Source organism: Sus scrofa, chromosome 14, assembly GCF_000003025.6.
Source record: "Sus scrofa isolate TJ Tabasco breed Duroc chromosome 14, Sscrofa11.1, whole genome shotgun sequence".
NCBI classification, from domain to species: Eukaryota; Metazoa; Chordata; class Mammalia; order Artiodactyla; family Suidae; genus Sus; species Sus scrofa.
The window spans coordinates 7586612-7604995 of NC_010456.5; the positions used below are offsets into that span (position 1 = coordinate 7586612).

Sequence of the window (18384 nt, forward strand, 5' to 3'; positions counted from 1 at the left end):
TTAATAGCTTAATGCTTGGAAAATAAAGACCAGTCATGTAAGAAACTAAATTTTGCCATTTAAAAATTATTTGAAGGTTATGGTTTCCCAAATTTTAGCATGTTAAGAGTAATTTAATAAAGGGTACACAAGGAAGGTTGGGAGGACTTAAAGGAACAGCTTCCCAAATTTCAAGTTGAAGACCCATATACTAACCTTCTTGTTTCCCTGAAATTACTTCTGCATGAGAGTCAGAAAACAGAAAGTCAAAGTGCACAGGGATGTCGGTCAGAAGGTCTTCCAGAATGGCTTTCTGCTGGCTGTAAAGCAATCCAAAAATTTACAGTATCAAAATATTATATCCTGAATTTTTCTGTTTTAAAAAGAAAGAAAAAAAAAAACAAAACATATGGCTCTGATATATCCCATATGAAAAAAAGTAAGTTTTAAAACCAAAACAGTTCATTGAAAAGATCGTTTATTTGGGGAAGGAATTTTTGGAAGGTATATAAATTATATGATTTCTAGATGTAAAGCTACAATTGCAATGTATCCTTAGACTAATAAAACAGAAAATCAGTTTTTAGAAAATGACTTTATAGTTTACTATTTATAATCATAAATAAATACATTAGAAGACATTTGGTGAGTGCTGGCTAAGGGAATAATTCTGCTACTATTCCAGATTTGAAGCAAGAATTTTTAATGTCTTCCTTTTGATGATGGTGATGATGACGGGAGAGGAAGACAAGGCGGGACAGACGAGGGATGAGGAAGGAAAAACCCACCACCACCATCACCACCACCACCACTGGCCTGGCCTGCCCTGGGGGGAAGATCACCTTTCGGGGAGGATTCTCATTCCAGCTGTACAGAGAATGTAGAGAGGGGTTTCTTTGTGCTTTGCCCGTGGTACATGCTCTGCAGCAAAGTTCAAGAGTGGAGAAATGTAATCACTGACTTTCTCTGGAGAGGTAGCAAATTCTGAAATGCCTACAGAAAAAAGACACTTATGTTAACAAGTAGATACTTTAGCTAATAAGTTATGTTTCTTCATAAAACCATCACTGTTTGCAGATGACATGATACCATAAATAGAAAATCCTAACAGATACTATAAATAGAAAACCCTAGAGCTCATCAATGAATTCAGTAAAGCTGCAGAATGCAAAATTAATATATAGATATCTGTTCCATTTCTATACACTAACAACAAACTGTCAGAAAGAGAAATTAAAGAAACAATCCCAATTACCATCTCATCGAAAAAAGTAAAAAACCTAGGAATAAACCTACTTAAGGAGGTAAGAGATCTGTACTCAAAAAACCATAAGACACTGATGTAAGAAACTAAAGACAACACAAAAATAGATGGAAAGATATACCATGTTCATGGACTGGAAGAATTAAAATTGTTAAAATGACCATATCACTCAAGGCAATCTACAGATTCAATGCAATCCCTATGAAAATACCAATGGCATTTTTCACAGAACGAGAACAAGTAATTTTAAAATTTTCTCAGAAACACAAAAGAACCCAAATAGCCAAAACAATCTTGAGAAAGAAGAACAGAGCTGGAGGTATCACACTCCTTGACTTTAGACTATATTACAAAGTTACAGTAATCAATATAGTAAGGTACCAGCACAAAAACAGACACATTGATCAATGAACGGAACAGAGAGTTCAGAAATAAACCCATGCACCTATGGTGATTTAATCTATTACAAAGGAAGCAAGTATACAATGGAGAAGACACAATCTCTTCAATAAGCAGTGCTGGGAAAACCAGACAGGTACAAGTAAAGGGATGAAATTTGAACATTTTCACACACTATATGCAAAAATAAACTCAAAATGGACTAAAGATCTAATGTGATACCAGAAACCATAAAAATCCTAGAAGAAAACATAGGTGGAACACTCTTTAACATAAATTATAGTAACATATTTTTTTGGATCTGTCTCCTAAGGCAAAAGAAATAAAAGCAAAGCAAAAAACAAAAACAAAAACAAACCAAATGGAAGCTAACTAACTTAAAGCTTTTGCATAGTAAAGGACACCACTGACAAAACAGAAAGACAACCAACTGAATGGGAGAAAATATTTGCAATTGATATGACCAAAAAAGGGTTAACATCCAACATACATAAATTGCTCATGTAACTAAAATCTGATTAAAAAATGGGCAGGAGCCTGAATAGACATTATTCCAAAGAAGATATACAGATAGCCCACAGGTACATGAAAAGATGCTCAACATCACTAATCATCAGAGAAATGCAAATCAAAGCTGCAGTGAGTCACCTCATACTTGTCAGAATGGCTATCAACAAAGACCACAAATAACAAATGCTGGAGAAAAGGGAACCCTCATATACTGCTGATGGGAATGTAAATTAGTATAGCCACTATGGAAAACAGTATTGAGGTTCCTCAAAAAAACAAAAATAGATCCAGCAAATCCACTCCTGGGTGTATCTGAAGAAAACAAAAAAGCTAATTTGAAAGGATACATGTACCCCCAATGTTCACAGCAACATTATTTACAACTGCCAAGATATGGAAGCTATCTAAGTGTCCAACCACAGAAGAATGAATAAAGAAGAGACTTTTTATATGTGTGTGTGTGTGTGTATACAAATGTGTGCACACACATACACAATGGAATATTAGGCAGAAAAAAAGAATGAAAAATTTGCCATTTTCAGTATCATGGCTGGACCTGGAGAATATTATGCTTAGTGAAATAAGTCAGACAAAGATACTTGTATGTTATCACTTATATGTGGACTATAAGAAATAAAACTAGTAAATGCAATAAAAAAGATGCAAACTCTCAGATACAGAGAGCAAACTAGTGGTCACTGGTGGAGAGAAAGAAGGGTGTTAGGGTGAGATGGGGTAGGGGATTTAGAGATACAAACGAAAAGAAGTTATGCTTCCTTAATGTGGCTAATTTGAAAGAAATTCAAGCTATACACCATACTCTCTTAGTTTTTCCCTATCCTCTGGCAACTCTTTCCACAGTGTCTTGGCTTTAAATGATGGTGGTACTAAATGTTCAATCCTATGCTCTCTTCTCAGTCATCAAACATGGACTTAATTAAGCTACTACTATGTGCCAGACATGGGATCAACTGCACAAGCTCATTCTTGCTCTTAAAAAAACATGCCTGCACTGTCCTCAGGCAAGTTCACTCAATCCCACAGCTGCCATCACCATCTATGTCTCAGATCTCTAAATCTTTTCAGCAGCCACTCAGATCTCTGCCCCAAACTCCAGCTCAGGATGTAGTAACTGTCCACTGGACATGGCCATGTGCTTGTCTCACAGCAACATATGTAAACCTGAACTCGACTTCTACTACAAACCTGCTCTTACTGCTTGTTAGCACCTCAGTGACCACCATTACTGGCTATTCAGCAGCCCCAGCCAGTATCCTAGATAAAGCCCCCCTCCTTCACTCCAACATGCATTCTGGGTTTCACTGATTTATTTCACCTCGCACATTATTTCACCTCTCATCTGTTTCAGACACCGCCAGCCTCAGCCAGCCTGCTGCAACACATCCTACTCTCCAGTCCTGGGAATCCCCTGACCATTTGCTATGCAAAGGGTGTCCCTGTCTTGAGATCCTCTGGTGGCTCCTCAATGCCCCCCAGGTATAGCTCAGCTCTAGAACAATATAAACTCGCCACATTCCTTCCATTCGCTTCAACTGTATGACCGAGTAAATTTCTACACTGCATCATACTCTGCCTTAGGGCCCCTGCATTCCCACCAAGGAGAGCCTTCTCTTTGACTATCTCCCCCCTCCTCCTTCACCTGACTGACTCCTACTCACCCACTGAGCTTCTTACTGTCTGGAGGTCTCCCCTAACAGGACCCCGAAGGTGATCTCTCACTGCATTCCATGCTTACCCCCACCTCTAGATGTAGCACTCATTCCACCGCATTGAAAACGACCTATTTGCTTGCCTGTCTCATTTTAACTGGAAGCTTCTTGAGGGTACACACTGTGTCTTATTCAAATGTGTTCTCAGCTTAGCACCTGACACAGTGCCTGGCAAATAGCAGATGCTCAGCAAATGTTTGCTAAATGAGTATATAAGTGAATGACTATTTCCAGCTGTCATTTAGTCGCCAATATATTAAAGCTGAGGGGGTCTAGAAGTCTAAAATTTATCTCACAGATTAGGAAATTGTGGCACAGAAAGATGTCAAAGCAATCAGCAGCAAACAGACTAAAAAGTCAGATTTTTCTGACTTTACAGACAATGCTTTTTCAATAGGCACCAACACCAGTACTATCCAGAATCTACTAAATAAAGAAATTTGTTATACTGCTATACACAAGAGTCTGTACCTCAGGACAGAGAAGTGCTATAAAAAGGCGTTTGAATTTCCACTTAAAACATTTCTTGCAGTATCAGAGAGAATTCAATGAGATTCTGGGATGCTGTTGTAGCTGTTCCTTGTTATCAAAAGACAGCTCCAAGGCACAGAAGTTTTCACCTTATTTCATGAGAGCAGGTTAATCTCTGAGAGAACCTGGGATATGAAGCCAGATGAAACGTAAAGTGCTTTCCAGAGTTTTATTTTTAAATTTTCTGATGAATTTATTTGGTCAATCTTGCTTTAACACTGCAAGTGTTTCTATATTTAAAGACACATAAAAATTTAAGAAAATAGAAAACTAAAAATTAAGTTATTGACTAAGACAAAGAAAATAATCTATAACTTCCAAAAATGTTCATGGACATGTATTGTGATATCAAAATAATGCTTGTACGGAGATTCATATTAAGCTTCCTCTCTCTAACCTGAAAAATGAGGTAGAGATTTTGAATTTTCTGAGCAATATGTTGGTGCCCAAACCTCAAAGAACAATCAGCTTGTCACATGTTTTCTGAAGAAGGAAGTGTGGCCTGACTTAATCACTAAAGAATGAGCAGAATGCAAGGGGTCTGTAGTCTACTGGTTAGGAATCATTTCAGGAGGGCAGGTTTTCTTATCAGTTAAAAGCAAATCTCCTTTTCACTGACATTTTTGAAACAGGAGATAAGAAGCTACGATAGTTATTTTTATCATCATTCTCTAATATTTTAAAAGACAAATTCCTTGTAATTTTTAGATTTACTATTTTGCCATTTAACACAATAGTAAGATGAAATAAAAGTGCTGAATCTCTCTATGGTCCAGTTGCACTGTTGATTATCAACCATTCAAGAGGCCTGTTTCAAGGTCCTCCTGACGTCTTCCATTCCTAATACTACTGAGAGAAGGGTGCTGCCCATGGAAATGGTGTAGATACAGAAAAAGACTGAGAACTACTGATGTCAATTGTCTAATGGGGAAGGCAAACCCCAATTTTTGCATAAGACACTGACTTAAAAATACACTGGGGCAGCAATGTTCAAAATAACAAATATCCATGTCAAGTACAGATATCCACGAGTTATCTGAAACTACCTTCTCATTAAGGATAGAAACCAATGGCTACCAAGGAGAAAACAATCCCTCCATAATTAATGTCAACCAGCAAACATTTGAGCAGACACCATAAGCAAGGCACTACAATAAATGCTGCAGGAGACAAAAGACAGCCAAGGGCTTTGACTATTTAATGAAGGTGTTAAGTCACCTTATGCAAGATGGATAGAAAAGGGAAAAGAAATCGAAACAAGGAGACCAAATGGTCCTGGTGTGAGCTCTGACTGAAGGTGATGACTGTGAGGAGAAAAAGGGAATGGGGTGAAAGCCAGCGCAGCGGATGCAGGCGAAGAACCTGGATAACAATCCAATACTTGTTGTTTACATACCAGGCTTTATTTTCATAACCACAGGCTTGCGGTTTTTGTCCCTCATTTGTCTGATATCCAGCAGATCATGAGGATTGCCATTATGTCTGGGCCAGCAGTAGACAAATATCCGGGACCCGCTGCTACCACAGTCCACCACGATCCCGTAGTTCACATTGGGGTTGTTGGTGTCTGTAGCTTCAATGTCAGTGACTCGTGCCAAGTACCTCGTTTAGAGAAACAAACATATGCTTTTAACGGGACAGAGAGTATCAATAATGCAATAGATAAATACCAAGTCAGTGATCTCTAAGCAGTGAGGCAGCACCACTATGACGCTTTTACAATGGCCAAGTGATTCACAAATCAAAAGAAAACAAAAAAGTGAAAGTGATAAATCTAAATCAGATACACACTTGTCATTCCTTTAAATAAGTTCAACAAGTTCTGAAAAGCGACACTCCATTTCCAAACTATCGACATTAACTGAAAAGTCAGCTTAAAAGATATCACAGGAGCAGCTTATGCTGAAATCCTCTTATGATATGGATTTGGTGGTTAATGATTAAATGGCTTTAAGCAGTTTAATTTTTCATGCCACGCTGTATTCAGTACCAAATCCATTTCCTCCAGCCACATGCTCCTTTAAATTCCAACCTAATCCCCAAAGTCTTGAAGACCTAGAATGAAGGTAGGGTGTCCCATCTAGAAAAAAAATGTTTTTCCTCTTACTTTTGAAACTTCTTGTCTCTGGAGAGCCGCCCGTACTTATTTCGGATTATAACAACGGAAAAGTATAGAAGTGAAACAGCAGCAGCCAGAATGCTAACAACAATAATCTGGCGTAAGTTGGTGTTCAGAATTCGAGGGCACCCCACTGGAGAGATGCTGAAATGCCAGGAAGCAGGGAAAAGACAGGAGATGCCGATCCTGAAATTCCGAAAGCTAGGTTTAGTCGAAGCAGTCTGCTCCAGAGAGCCCCCGCCCACCCCTACACTGATCTGAAAGTAAGACATTCTGCTGGGGCTGCCCCTGTTTTCCTGCCAGTGGGTTATCTGTGTACCAGCACCGTCCATATTGTGATCTTGCTACATAACTCATTAGGTAATAATGTGAATGAGAATTAGGCCCCAATGGTAGGACACATCTGTGTTTCCCCCTTTCCTGTTTTTTTATCTGAATAAAACCGGTAGTTTTTTTGGAGTTCCCACTGTGGTTCAGCAGTAACCAACCTGACTATTATCCATGAGGACATGGGTTCAATCCCAGGCCTCACTCTGGGTTAATGATCTGGCATCGCCCTGAGCTGTGGTGTAGCTTGCAGCTGCAACTCGGATCTGGCTATGGTGTTGTAGGCTGGCAGCTACAGCTCCAATTTGACTCCTAGCCTGGGAACTTCGTATACTGCAGGTGTGGCCCTAAAAACACAAGACAGAATGAAACAAAACAAAACAAAAAACAGATAGTTTTTATTTGTACCCTGCTTTGCTCCAAAAACAGAATTAGAGACAGCTTACAAGAATAAGTTCAATGAGACAAATAAATAAATCTACATGGAAACCAGGTTAAAGGGTGATGAATTTAGAGCACAGAAATACATATAATAAGGGAAGCCTGCCAAGGTGGCTGAGTGTGCTGGTGGCCAAATCTTTGCCCATTAGAGTAGAAACATATAAACAGCCCAGGCGAAGTAAGATTTTCAACCCTGAAATCCAAGGCCAACTTCTCCGTGCTGAGTGTGTGAGAAAATGGGAGAAAACAGTATATTTAATGACAGTCCCATAGCAGTAGATAAATAAGTTTGTATGTCCTGTGTTTTTAGAAATATTCTTGAGACTTTTTTTTTTCTTCATTTTTGGCCACCCCATGGCATGTGGAGTTCCCAGGCCAGGGATCAGATCCCAGCTGCAGTTGTGACCTACGCCACAGCTGCAGCAATGCCCAATCCTTAACCCGCTGTGCCAGGCTTGGGATCAAATCTAAGTCCCAGGGCTCCAGAGATGCCACTGATCCTGCCACTGATCCACAGAGGGAATTCATTTTTGCAAATAAACAATTTTCTTCTCAGTTTATGTCAGGAATTCGGCTTAAAAAAATTCTTGCTGCTATTAGGATAAAGTCTATTGTTTTACAGTTCTTTTCTCCACTCTTCCCTTTAAAGAGTGCCTCACAGATTAAAATATCTCACAGAGGCGGAGGTATCCTGCTAACCTGATGGAATTTTCTATTTGTAGCTCCTAGTCTCCATGCTGGCTCATGGGCGCTCCTTGGAGCTGCTCACTCCTTCCTACCTCCGAGGCTTACAGACAGTTGTCCAGTGTTTAATTCAATTCCTCACAGATTCCAACATGCATGCCCTTACTGTAAATAAACCACATGAACCCCCATAGGACCCATGTGGCATTATCACTTTCCTTCTGTGACAGGAGCCCCAATGGGGCCTGGAAGAACCACGGGGTTAAACAGAAGTGTAGCACAATTTGAACACTTTTCACTCGGGATTTAGGTTTTTCCCCCCTCTTGAGACCTGTTTCTGTGACACTGAAATCTCAGGCTTTTCAGCACCAGTGACTGGGCACCATCACTCACCTCCCCATGCTGATGGGTCAGAGGTCAGGCAGGGTACTGGGAGTCAGTCCTCATGCACCATTACGGAAGTCCTGGCATTAGAGCCCTCCTGTTCCTCCTGCTAGGGAAGTGAGACACACAAAGGTGGCACAATCCAAGAAAACAGCCAAGTTCTTTATCAAGTGAGTGTTCAAATCCAAGAACATCCATGATCCGGCACTGAAACTCTTAGCAGGGTTTACTGTGAGTAACACATTTTGAAGTTAGTTTCAGGCCAACATCAAAAGAGATACAATAGTCTGGCACTAGTTAGTGCTTTCTACCTAAAAGTGAATCAGTCAGTGATCCCAAAATACAAGTCACCAAATAGGTCTTAACTACTTTACATTACGCTACAGAAAATTAGGGGTGGGAGTAGGAGACAGGCAGTCATCTGATAAATGTCTACCAGGTCTTTTTCCATGTACAAGGTACCACGTGAGGCTCCGTTTCCTAGGGAGCTCTTCGCCACCTTCACAGCTGCTTCCACTCCTCCAGCCCAGACCTGGCTCACAGAGAGAACAGGCAGCCATGGCCAGGGCCTCCTTCCAACCTGCCTGATCCAGAGGACGTGTGATAGTGGGGCTCTTTCTCGGTCTCGTGGCAGCGCTTTACCCCTGACCAGGCCGCTCAGGGTGCCATTCCCCTAGTCTGCCTCTTAGCCCTTGAACAGCTGCATCTCAGGGTCTTCCACGTCTCCGCATTCACACACACCTTGTCCACTCTGTTACCCAGGTCTTCTGTCCTGGCTCCAATCTCTTCTACTCTAAGCTCTGTTTCTGGTCAACTTCAGTTACTGCTTCAATGATCTGACACCTGGAACTTTCTTTCTCCACCCTGTGCTTTTCTTCTGAGTTATAGATACACATCTTCAAGCACCTACTGTTACACCCATCAGAACACTGCCCGGGCCCAGAAGAGACACTTCCAAAATGGAATCCTTCAACTGCAGCTCTCACCCGCTCCTAGTGCTCAATCCCACCCACTGCTCAAAGCAGCAACTAGGGAGTGTGCCTGATCCACCCCCACCACCCCTTCATCCTCCAAAGCCAGTTTCTTACAGAGACCTTCCATTCCTTTAATTTCGATTTATCTAAAATCTGTCCCTTTCCTTCAGGCTTTTGCCTGAGGTCAGTTTCTTCCCCTGACCCATCACGACGGTCCCTGACCTGAGGCTCTCCAACTCCTCAGCCAATAGCTTCAGGCAGAGTCTTCATCTGACACTGACATCCACCCCTACCCCTGCTCAGGTCCAGGATCCTGTTCATCTTGTGCTGGAAATCCTCCAAGGGCTCCCTTCGCTCATAAATAAAGGCCACGGGCCGTGCCCTGACTGCTCACCACCTGTTCCTGCTCTGACCTCCCTCTCCACTCTCCCCTTCTCATTCCAGTCCAGCACACCAGCGTCTGCACTGTCTGCACACGTGCCAGCCACTGTCTGGTCTCAGGGCCTCTGATGTGCTGCTTCTTCTACTTGGAAATAATTCATATGGCTCAGTTGTTCATGCCCTTCAGGTCTTTATTCAATGTCACTTTCTCAAGAAGCCTTGCCCTGGCCACCCAATCTGTAACTGTCAGCTCTCCCCTCCATCCAGCTCTCTTCCCTGAGTGACTTCTCCTCCTGGGTGTTTACTTATTTATTAACTACTTGTGTAGTGGTTATTATGTGCCAGGCCCTGCTCAAATGCTTTACAAGAACTCCTTTATTCCTCCTATCAACCATCGAGGTAGGTAGTATTTGCATAATATTTTACAGATGAAGCAGAGAGGCTAAGTAACATGTCTGAGGTCACCCAGCTAATAAAAGGTGATCATAAATAAAAGAGCTGACATTCAAGTATGTGAATCCACACCCTTAGCCTGTCCTCTAACGCAGTGCATGTGTTTGCATTTCTGTTGCTCATATGTCTCCCCCCTCCAGAATGCAAGCCCCTTCAGGGGCCAGATTTAGGTCTGCTTGACTGTCCGCGGCACTCCCAGCATGGCAGCCTCTAGGAAAAGGCCTGGCAATAAGTCACATTTCAGAGTTCTGGGACCCAGAAAGGTTAGAAACTTACATACCAGAGGAATCTTTCTAAAACGAGTGGGAATCATGACACTTTGTACCACCTCCCAACTTTTCTTCCGCACTCAGGAAAAAGTCCTAACTCCTTAGGATGGCCAAGGGGGCCCTCTTGACTGGTCTTGCGTTGTTCCATATGATAGCCATTGCCATGTGTGACTACTTAAAGTCATTAAAATTTAAAAATTCAGTTTCTTGGGAGTTCCCTGGTGGTCTAATGATTAGGATTCAGTGCGTTCACGGCTGCAGCCTGAGTTCAATCCCGGGTCTGGGAACTGAGATCCCACATCAAGCTACTCCATGCTGCAGCCAAAAAACAACAAAAAAACCGTTATATAAAAAAATTCAGTTTTGCCTGGCTCACAGTTATAACGAGTAAACTAGTGGTTACCAGTAGGGAGACGGAAGCAGGGAGGGGAAAGAGAGAAGTAGGGGATTAAGAGGTACAAACTACTATGTATAAAATAGGAGTTCCCGTCATGGCACAGTGGTTAACAAATCCGCTTAAGAACCATGAGGTTGCGGGTTCGATCTCTGGCCTTGCTCAGTGGGTTAAGGATCCGGTGTTGCCGTGAGCTGTGGTGTAGGTTGCAGACTCGGCTCGGATCCCGCGTTGCTGTGGCTGTGGCATAGGCCGGTGGCTACAGCTCCGATTTGACCCATAGTCTGGGAACCTCCATATGCCGTGGGAGCAGCCCAAGAAATGGCAAAAAAGACCAAAAAAAAAAAAAAAAAAAGATAAGCTATAAGGATATACTGTACAGCACAGGGAATATAGTCAATATATTATAATAACTATAAATTGAGCATAATCTTTAAAAATTGTGAGTCACTGTGTTGTAACACATGAATTTACACAACACTGTAAATCAACTATACCTCAATAAAAAAAAGAACTATATACTGGATAAATAATAACTCTTGAATGTATGTAACAATCTTCATGGATAAAGATGCTGTTTTAATGAACAAAATTTATTTAAAAGGGAGAGAAAAACGTTCAGTCTGTCAGTTGCATGAGCCCTTATTTCAAGGGCTCCACAGCCACAGGCAGCTTCTGCATCAGACAAGACTGATCCGTCCATCTTCCATCTTTCGAGTCCTATCCCCTGACAGACCAATGAGACAGATCTGTGCCCTGTGCTCCAGTCACACTAAACTCAAGCTGCAAGACACTGGGATGCCCTCATCCCTCTGCATTTGTGGAATGACACTCCGCTAGGGTGCACCTCTTGGCCTCTTATGTGTTCCTTGTGATGATGCAACCAGAGTGACCTTCCAGGAGGACTTCCCTCATTTTCATGTCCCCAAAGTACTGGCTCATCACAGCAGCATTATGATTGTGGTTGACTTTCTCATCACATGGCAAACACCTCACTGGAAGGGATAGTCGCTTATCCTGTGTTTCCCCAGCAACCAGTCACACGAGTGATGAGCAACTACTGTCTGTTTCATGGGTGGCTGGGAACAGCGGATATAAGAATGAATCAGATATGCACCTGCCCTTAAAGAATTTATAATGAGGGAGAGGGGACAAAACATACACACACACAGATGTTATAAAGTAAAATGGATTAATAATGCCGACCTGACAAAGGGGCAAAGGCTGTTTTAATTATTTCAGGTTTTGATCCAGTGTCCATATCATACACGTATCCAAAGCTTAGGACAAACAATATTTGTGATTTAAAAGTTTACACAAAAAGGAAAAAAAAGTTAATTACCTAGATGTTTAAATACATTTTCATATTTTTTAAAATAAGGTAGCTAGCTACCTTTTAGCATTTGAATATGGTGAGATTACCATCTCACGCCTTTTATTAAAATTTCGAAGGCTCAAAGATTTAATATTAAATAATCCACAAAAACATAAGATGAAAATGTAGGCAGATATTTACATAATTTTAGAATAAGACTTTCCTTCACAGGACTTTAGTATCAAACCATAAATAAATAAATGAAAATATATCCACTCATGCGTTTAAGACTTCAGAGTGTTTAAAAAAAAAAATCCCTTCCACACAAGGCTGGGGAAAATTACTGGTACATGACAAGAGGTAAACATCCCTTACACATAAAAAGTACTTATGCCTAAATGAGAAAAACACTAGAACAGAAAAATGAGCAAGGATAATTGGAGATTAACAAAATAAGAAATACAAATGCCTGATAAAATCTAACTTCATTTGTATTTAGAAAAATATCAATTAAAACCAAGACTTCACCACCATCAGATGGGCAGATTAAAGTCTGATGATACCTTGCTAACCAGTGGGAGGGAAAAAGGTTGTGAGAACCACTAATATCCCAGAAATAATCAAGAGGCTAATAGGTCAATGTTAAATGATCCCGATTCTTGTTGTAAGAGTTCAGAGAAGAGCACGATGAAGGCTACCATGTTAACAGAAAGATTCCTGGAGGTGGGAGGAAGGCTTTGGAGTGGGGAGGAAAAAACAGAATACATTTCAAGGAAGAGGAATTGTTAGGAAGCCTCATAGCAAACTTAGTAAATGTCATTTAATCTGGTGTTTGTCTCAGGACTTATTTTTTTGAGATATGTGATGATTTTTAACCATGAGGATAAACAAGTATTTCTGTAAGTTACAAAATTTGTGTTGAAATAGGATAGCTTATAAACTGCTGAAGTAATTACTTTTATTTAGGACAAAAGTATAGCTAACTATTCCCTAGTAGTCAACAATATGGTAATTTGATCTGAAAATGTAAACTCCAGGAGTTCCCATCGTGGCTCACTGGTTAACGAATCTGACCAGGAACCATGAGGTTGCAGGTTCGAAGCCGGGCCTTGCTCAGTAGGTTAAGGATCTGGCGTTGCCATGAGCTGTGGTGTAGGTCGCAGAGGCGGCTCGGATACCACGTTGCTACGGCTCTGGCGTAGGCCAGCGGCTATGGCTCCGATTCAACCCCTAGCCTGGGAACCTCCATATGCCTCGGGAGTGGCCCAAGAAATGGCAAAAAGACAAAAAGACAAAAAAAAAAAAAAAAAAAAAGTAAACTCCAATTGCATTTGCAGCTAAGAATCTCAGCACCAGAGTTTAGGGAGGCAAACTCTTAGCAATATTAATTATGTAAAATTGCCTGGTTTTTTTTAGGGCCACACCCACGGCATGGAGGTTCCTAGGCTAGGGGTCGAATTAGAGCTGTAGCTGCCAGCCTGTGCCAAGAACCTCAGCAACACCAGATCTGAGCCGTATCTGTGACCTACACCCCAGCTCATGGCAATGCTGGATCCTTAACTCACTAAGCAAGGCTAGGGATCGAACCCGAGTCCTCATGGATACTAGCTGGGCTTGTTGAGCACTGAACCACAACGGGAACTCCCTAAAATTGCCTGTTTTTAAAAGGCCTAAATTGACCTATCACCAGAGAGATGCATTAACTCTCACAACTTCATCTGGTGGGCTCCCTTAGCTGAACATTCTTTAGGTCCACTGGGTCCTGAATCAAGGTCTTTGTCAGTCACACTCTCACTGACAGTCCCTAGGAAAACATGAAAACAGTGCAAGTCAAGTGCAAAGTGAAATGGCTCCTATGGTGACAAATTCAGGATGCAAGGATGTGGACATTAGAAAATTCTGAAATCCCAGCCAAACAAAATCACAGACAAATGAGACTGTGAAGAGCTAGACCTCTGAGAGGAACAGGTAAGATGGCACGAAGGGTGCTTCAACGAAGAATGATGCTCCGTGACACTTAGAGGTGGGAAAAGTACATCGAAATGGCTTGATTTGTTTGTTAAGAAGAAGGCTTGGTAACAAGTGTTGGTGAGGATGTGGAGCAGGAGGAGCCTCGAGCTTTGCTGGTGGGAATGTAAAGTGGTGCAGCCACTGAGGAAAAAAGGATGGAGGTTCCTCAAAAAATTACAAAAGGAACTACCATGTGATTTAGCAATTCCATTTCTGGATATTTTTCCGAAGGAAACAAAAACACTAATTTGAAGAGATCCGTGCATCCCTATGTTCATAGCAGGATTTGCAACAGCTAAGACATGGAAGCAACCTAAGTGCCCATCAACAGATGGATCAAAGAATTCTGATTATACGTATACAATGGAATATTACTCAGCCACAAAAAGAATGGAATCTTGCCATTTGTGACAACATGGGTGGACCTGGAGGGCATTACACTAAGTGGAATAAGTCTGACAAGTACTGTATGATTTCACTAATATGTAGAATCTAACAAACAAACATAATAAGACAGAAAGAGACTCATCAATAAGCTGGTGGCTGACAGAGGGATAAGGAGGATGAATGAAATAATAGGTGGGGAAGATGAAAAGGTACAAAATTCCAGTTTCAAAATAAATGAGTTACAGGGATGAAATATATGCTGGAAAATATAGTCAGTAATGTTTTAATAAGTTTGTATGCTGACTACACTTACGGTGGTGATCTTTTCGAAATGTACAGGATTATCAAATCACTATGTTTTGCACCTGGAACTAACACAGTGTTGTAGGTCAATTATACTTCAATTTGAAAAAAAATAGAGAAAAAAAAAAAAAGAATGCATGTAGTTGCATTTATGAGCTACAATTTCTTCACTATTTTTTTTTTTTAATGGGCGCACCTGCAGCATATGGAAGCTCCTGGGCTAGGCAAGGGTGGAATCAGAGCTAAAGCTGCAGGCCTATGCCACAGTCACAGCAACACTGGCTCTGGGCCACATCTGGGACCTATGCCACAGCTTGTGACAGGGACAACAGCAGATCCTTAACTCACTGAGCCAGGGATAGAACCTGCATCCTCAGAGACCATGATGGATCCTTAACCCGCTAAGCCACAGTGGGAACTCCTTTACTACTTATTTTTAAAAATTTACTTTCATTTTTCAATAGCAAGTTCTAATTAAACCTTTTCCCTACCTCTCACTGTTCATTTGCAAACTTTGAGTCCCCATTTTGATCCCTTTCTGGTCACACTTTTCCTGCATTACCTCTGTAGTTTTCCAGACCTGCAACTCTGACTTTCCTCAAGTTTCAGTTCCACATCCTGAGCTTACCCTATTACCAAAAACTCAATTAGTCTCCGTTTAGGCTCACAAACATTTAACACAAACTAATACCACTTCCTAAATTCCCCAGGACTAAGAGGGGAACCACCACGGAATGGGGTCACCTGGTTCTTCTTTTTTTTTCTTTTTAGGGCCGCACCCACAGCACACGGAGGTTCCCAGGCTAGGGGTAGAATTGGAGCTGTAGCTGCCGGCCTATACCACAGCCATAGCTACAAGGGATCTGAGCCATGTCTTTGACCTACACCACAGTTCACGGCAATGCAGGATCCCCGACCTACTTACTGAGCAAAGCCAGGGATGGAACCCGAATCCTCATGGATCCTAGTTGGATTCATTTCTGCAGCGCCATAACAGGAACTCCTGGGGTCACCTGGTTCTTAATTATCTTAATGTCCTCATTATCTTTGAGTCCCAATTATCTGTGTGTTGATACTTCATGTCATTCATCAGGTCCTGTCAATTCTTCCTTAATTATTCTACACATCTAAAATGACCAGAGCAGGTACCATTACCTCAAGACAGGTTTTCTAGGTTGGTCACTCCCCTCTGCCTTCTACCGTGCACACCATTCTTTGGAAACATCTCTTTGTAAAACATTACCTACTCACAGCCCCACTCTAGCTTAACGACCACCACAACAAAATGCCCTGAAGTACTTCAAAATATGACCACCTCAAGAACCATCTAGAGCCTACAGATCAACATTAACTTCCCTGTGTGGCATCTGAGAGCTTCCATCCATCAAATGGTTCCATCTTATCTCACTAACCTGTTCTCCCCTCAGCCCCAGATAGCATCTCTCTGCTGTAGTTAGGCAGGTCTCTCCTCCGCCTGCAATCAAGCTATTCTCATTCTTGCCCTGGGCCTTTACTTAAGTCTCTTGCCACTCAGTCCCATGTTCTGCTCACAATATTATACTTCTTTCAAAGCCCAGGTCAATATTTTTCTTTGCCAAGATTTAGCTTGTTATACTTCCTGATGTTTTCCCACACTCTTAATCTGCCCTTTACTCATGTGTAGTCTATTTTAAATAAATATTCTGAATAAGTATGTGCAGAATATAAATACGTAGATCAACTTTCCTTTTGTTTTTTCTTTCCAGACTACATGTATACACAAGGGTTGAGAGCATGCATTCCTTTTAGGCCTGGAAGAACGTTAGCCATAGGTTCAATATGCGACGAATACAAGTGATAAATCAATGGGCAGGTAAATACAGAAATAAACAATTAAACTACTTAAACAAATTAATATTCCATTTTATAATTCTGCTGATGTGTCAAACAGCACGAAGAGACCTGATACAAAGACATAATAACATCAAATGGAAGATAATACAAAGAATTTAATTCTTTTAGGCCTCTCCAAGGCTGGAAAATTAGTTATTTTCATTACACAAAGCAGAATCTCTAAATTAGAATTAACAACCTAGTTTATTCTCTAGCATGGAAGTTTCTGAATTGTAAAGCATTCCTTTTCTTTCCTAATAGTGATAAATGTTCTCCAAAATGCTCTAAACCTGTGTTCATCTAACTAGGATCTGAGAACCCCTGTGGGTTCTGAGACAAATTCCAGAGAAAAAGCGAACTGTCCCTTTAAGAGGTGTCCACGTATTACTCAAGTTTGAGAAACACTGCTCTTACCATCACTTTATCGCTCAATTAGCTCTATTGTTTCAATGGAGCTAATTAGATTGAGATTTTAGAGAAATCTAAACCATGAAACGCAGTAAAAGCAGAGCAAAGCGAAAAATGATGCTGATTTGTAAATGTCACGACAAGGTGGCAGGCAGAAACCGCGAGGTCCTCGGGGCAGCATCCTCTCCCCAGCCAGGTCCCTCCCCAGTGCGGGCCAGATCCGCGCTCACTACGTGTCAGAGAGGGAAAATCCAGCTCGGTCACCGGAGAGGGTGCGACAGCACGACTGCCAGGTATCTCCCGCCAGAGGCCGGGGGACAGCACCTGCCGCCCCAGGTCACGGGCGCTGACGGCCGCCGCGCAGCAGGGGCGGTGGGGAGGACCCCCGGGGCAGAGCTGCTAGTCCGCGGCCTCGCCGCCCGGCCGGGCCCCGCTCCAACAGTCCCCGCGCCGGCCGGACGCTTCAGCAGCCCACCCTCCCCGTCCGCGTGCGCCGGAAAGGCAGCCTCACCTGCTTGGCAGCGTCCGACTTGTCGGTCTCGGCTCCCGGCAGCGGGTATCCACCGGCGGAGCGCATCACCGCCACCGCAGCGAGGCAGCGCCGGCAACGCGGACGCGGCTTCCCGGGGGCGGCTTCCCAGAAGCTCGGCTCCTTTCCGAGAGCCCCACCGCCGCTCGGCCCCCACTCGCGTCGCGTCACCGCTCGCGCCGGGAGCGCGCACGTCTAGGGGCGGGGCCTGCGCCGTGGGCGGGGCCTGCCGCCGCGGTGACTGGCAGCCGAGAGCCTGGCTGTTGGCAGAACCCAGAGCGCGCAGCTGGGCTCCGAGAGTGCCAAAAGTGAAAGTTGCATCACAGAAGTAGCGAATGCTGTGGCTGGGTTACCACGCGTCCTGGCCTGTGTGGTTGTTAGCGAGCCGCAAAGTGCTATAACATCGCAGTTCATCTTTCCTTTGTGCTTCTTAGGATTATGGAAAACAGCACTTGAAAACCTAGGAAACGGCATTTTTGCTCAACTCTTGTTTTTTTTTTTACAGCGTTGCCAGTAGCTATCCCTAATTTACAAGTGGGAAACGAAATCTCACACTCATTCACTGACATTCTCAAAGTCCACCATAATTAGTAAGAATCAAGATTTCGTCCTTGCCAAAAGTTGCATATATCAGAGCCTATTCTGAGTTAGACAGAGCACCCCCAACACACGAAAAGTTATGAGAAGAGATAGTAAAATGGACAGCACCAGTTCCTGAGAT

The 18384-nt window shown here is 42.4% G+C and overlaps 1 protein-coding gene across 1 annotated transcript in view; it reads right to left on the reverse strand.

Annotated features, from left to right (window-relative positions):
- The window catches only part of ENTPD4 (ectonucleoside triphosphate diphosphohydrolase 4), a 38855-nt gene extending 21002 nt beyond the window's left edge, over window positions 1-17853 (reverse strand). The window contains 6 exon segments of the mRNA XM_021072268.1: window positions 196-299; window positions 822-972; window positions 5810-6015; window positions 6521-6718; window positions 8378-8477; window positions 17646-17853. Of these exon segments, the coding sequence (XP_020927927.1) occupies window positions 196-299; window positions 822-972; window positions 5810-6015; window positions 6521-6718; window positions 8378-8385 (667 nt within the window). The 5' untranslated portion in view covers window positions 8386-8477; window positions 17646-17853.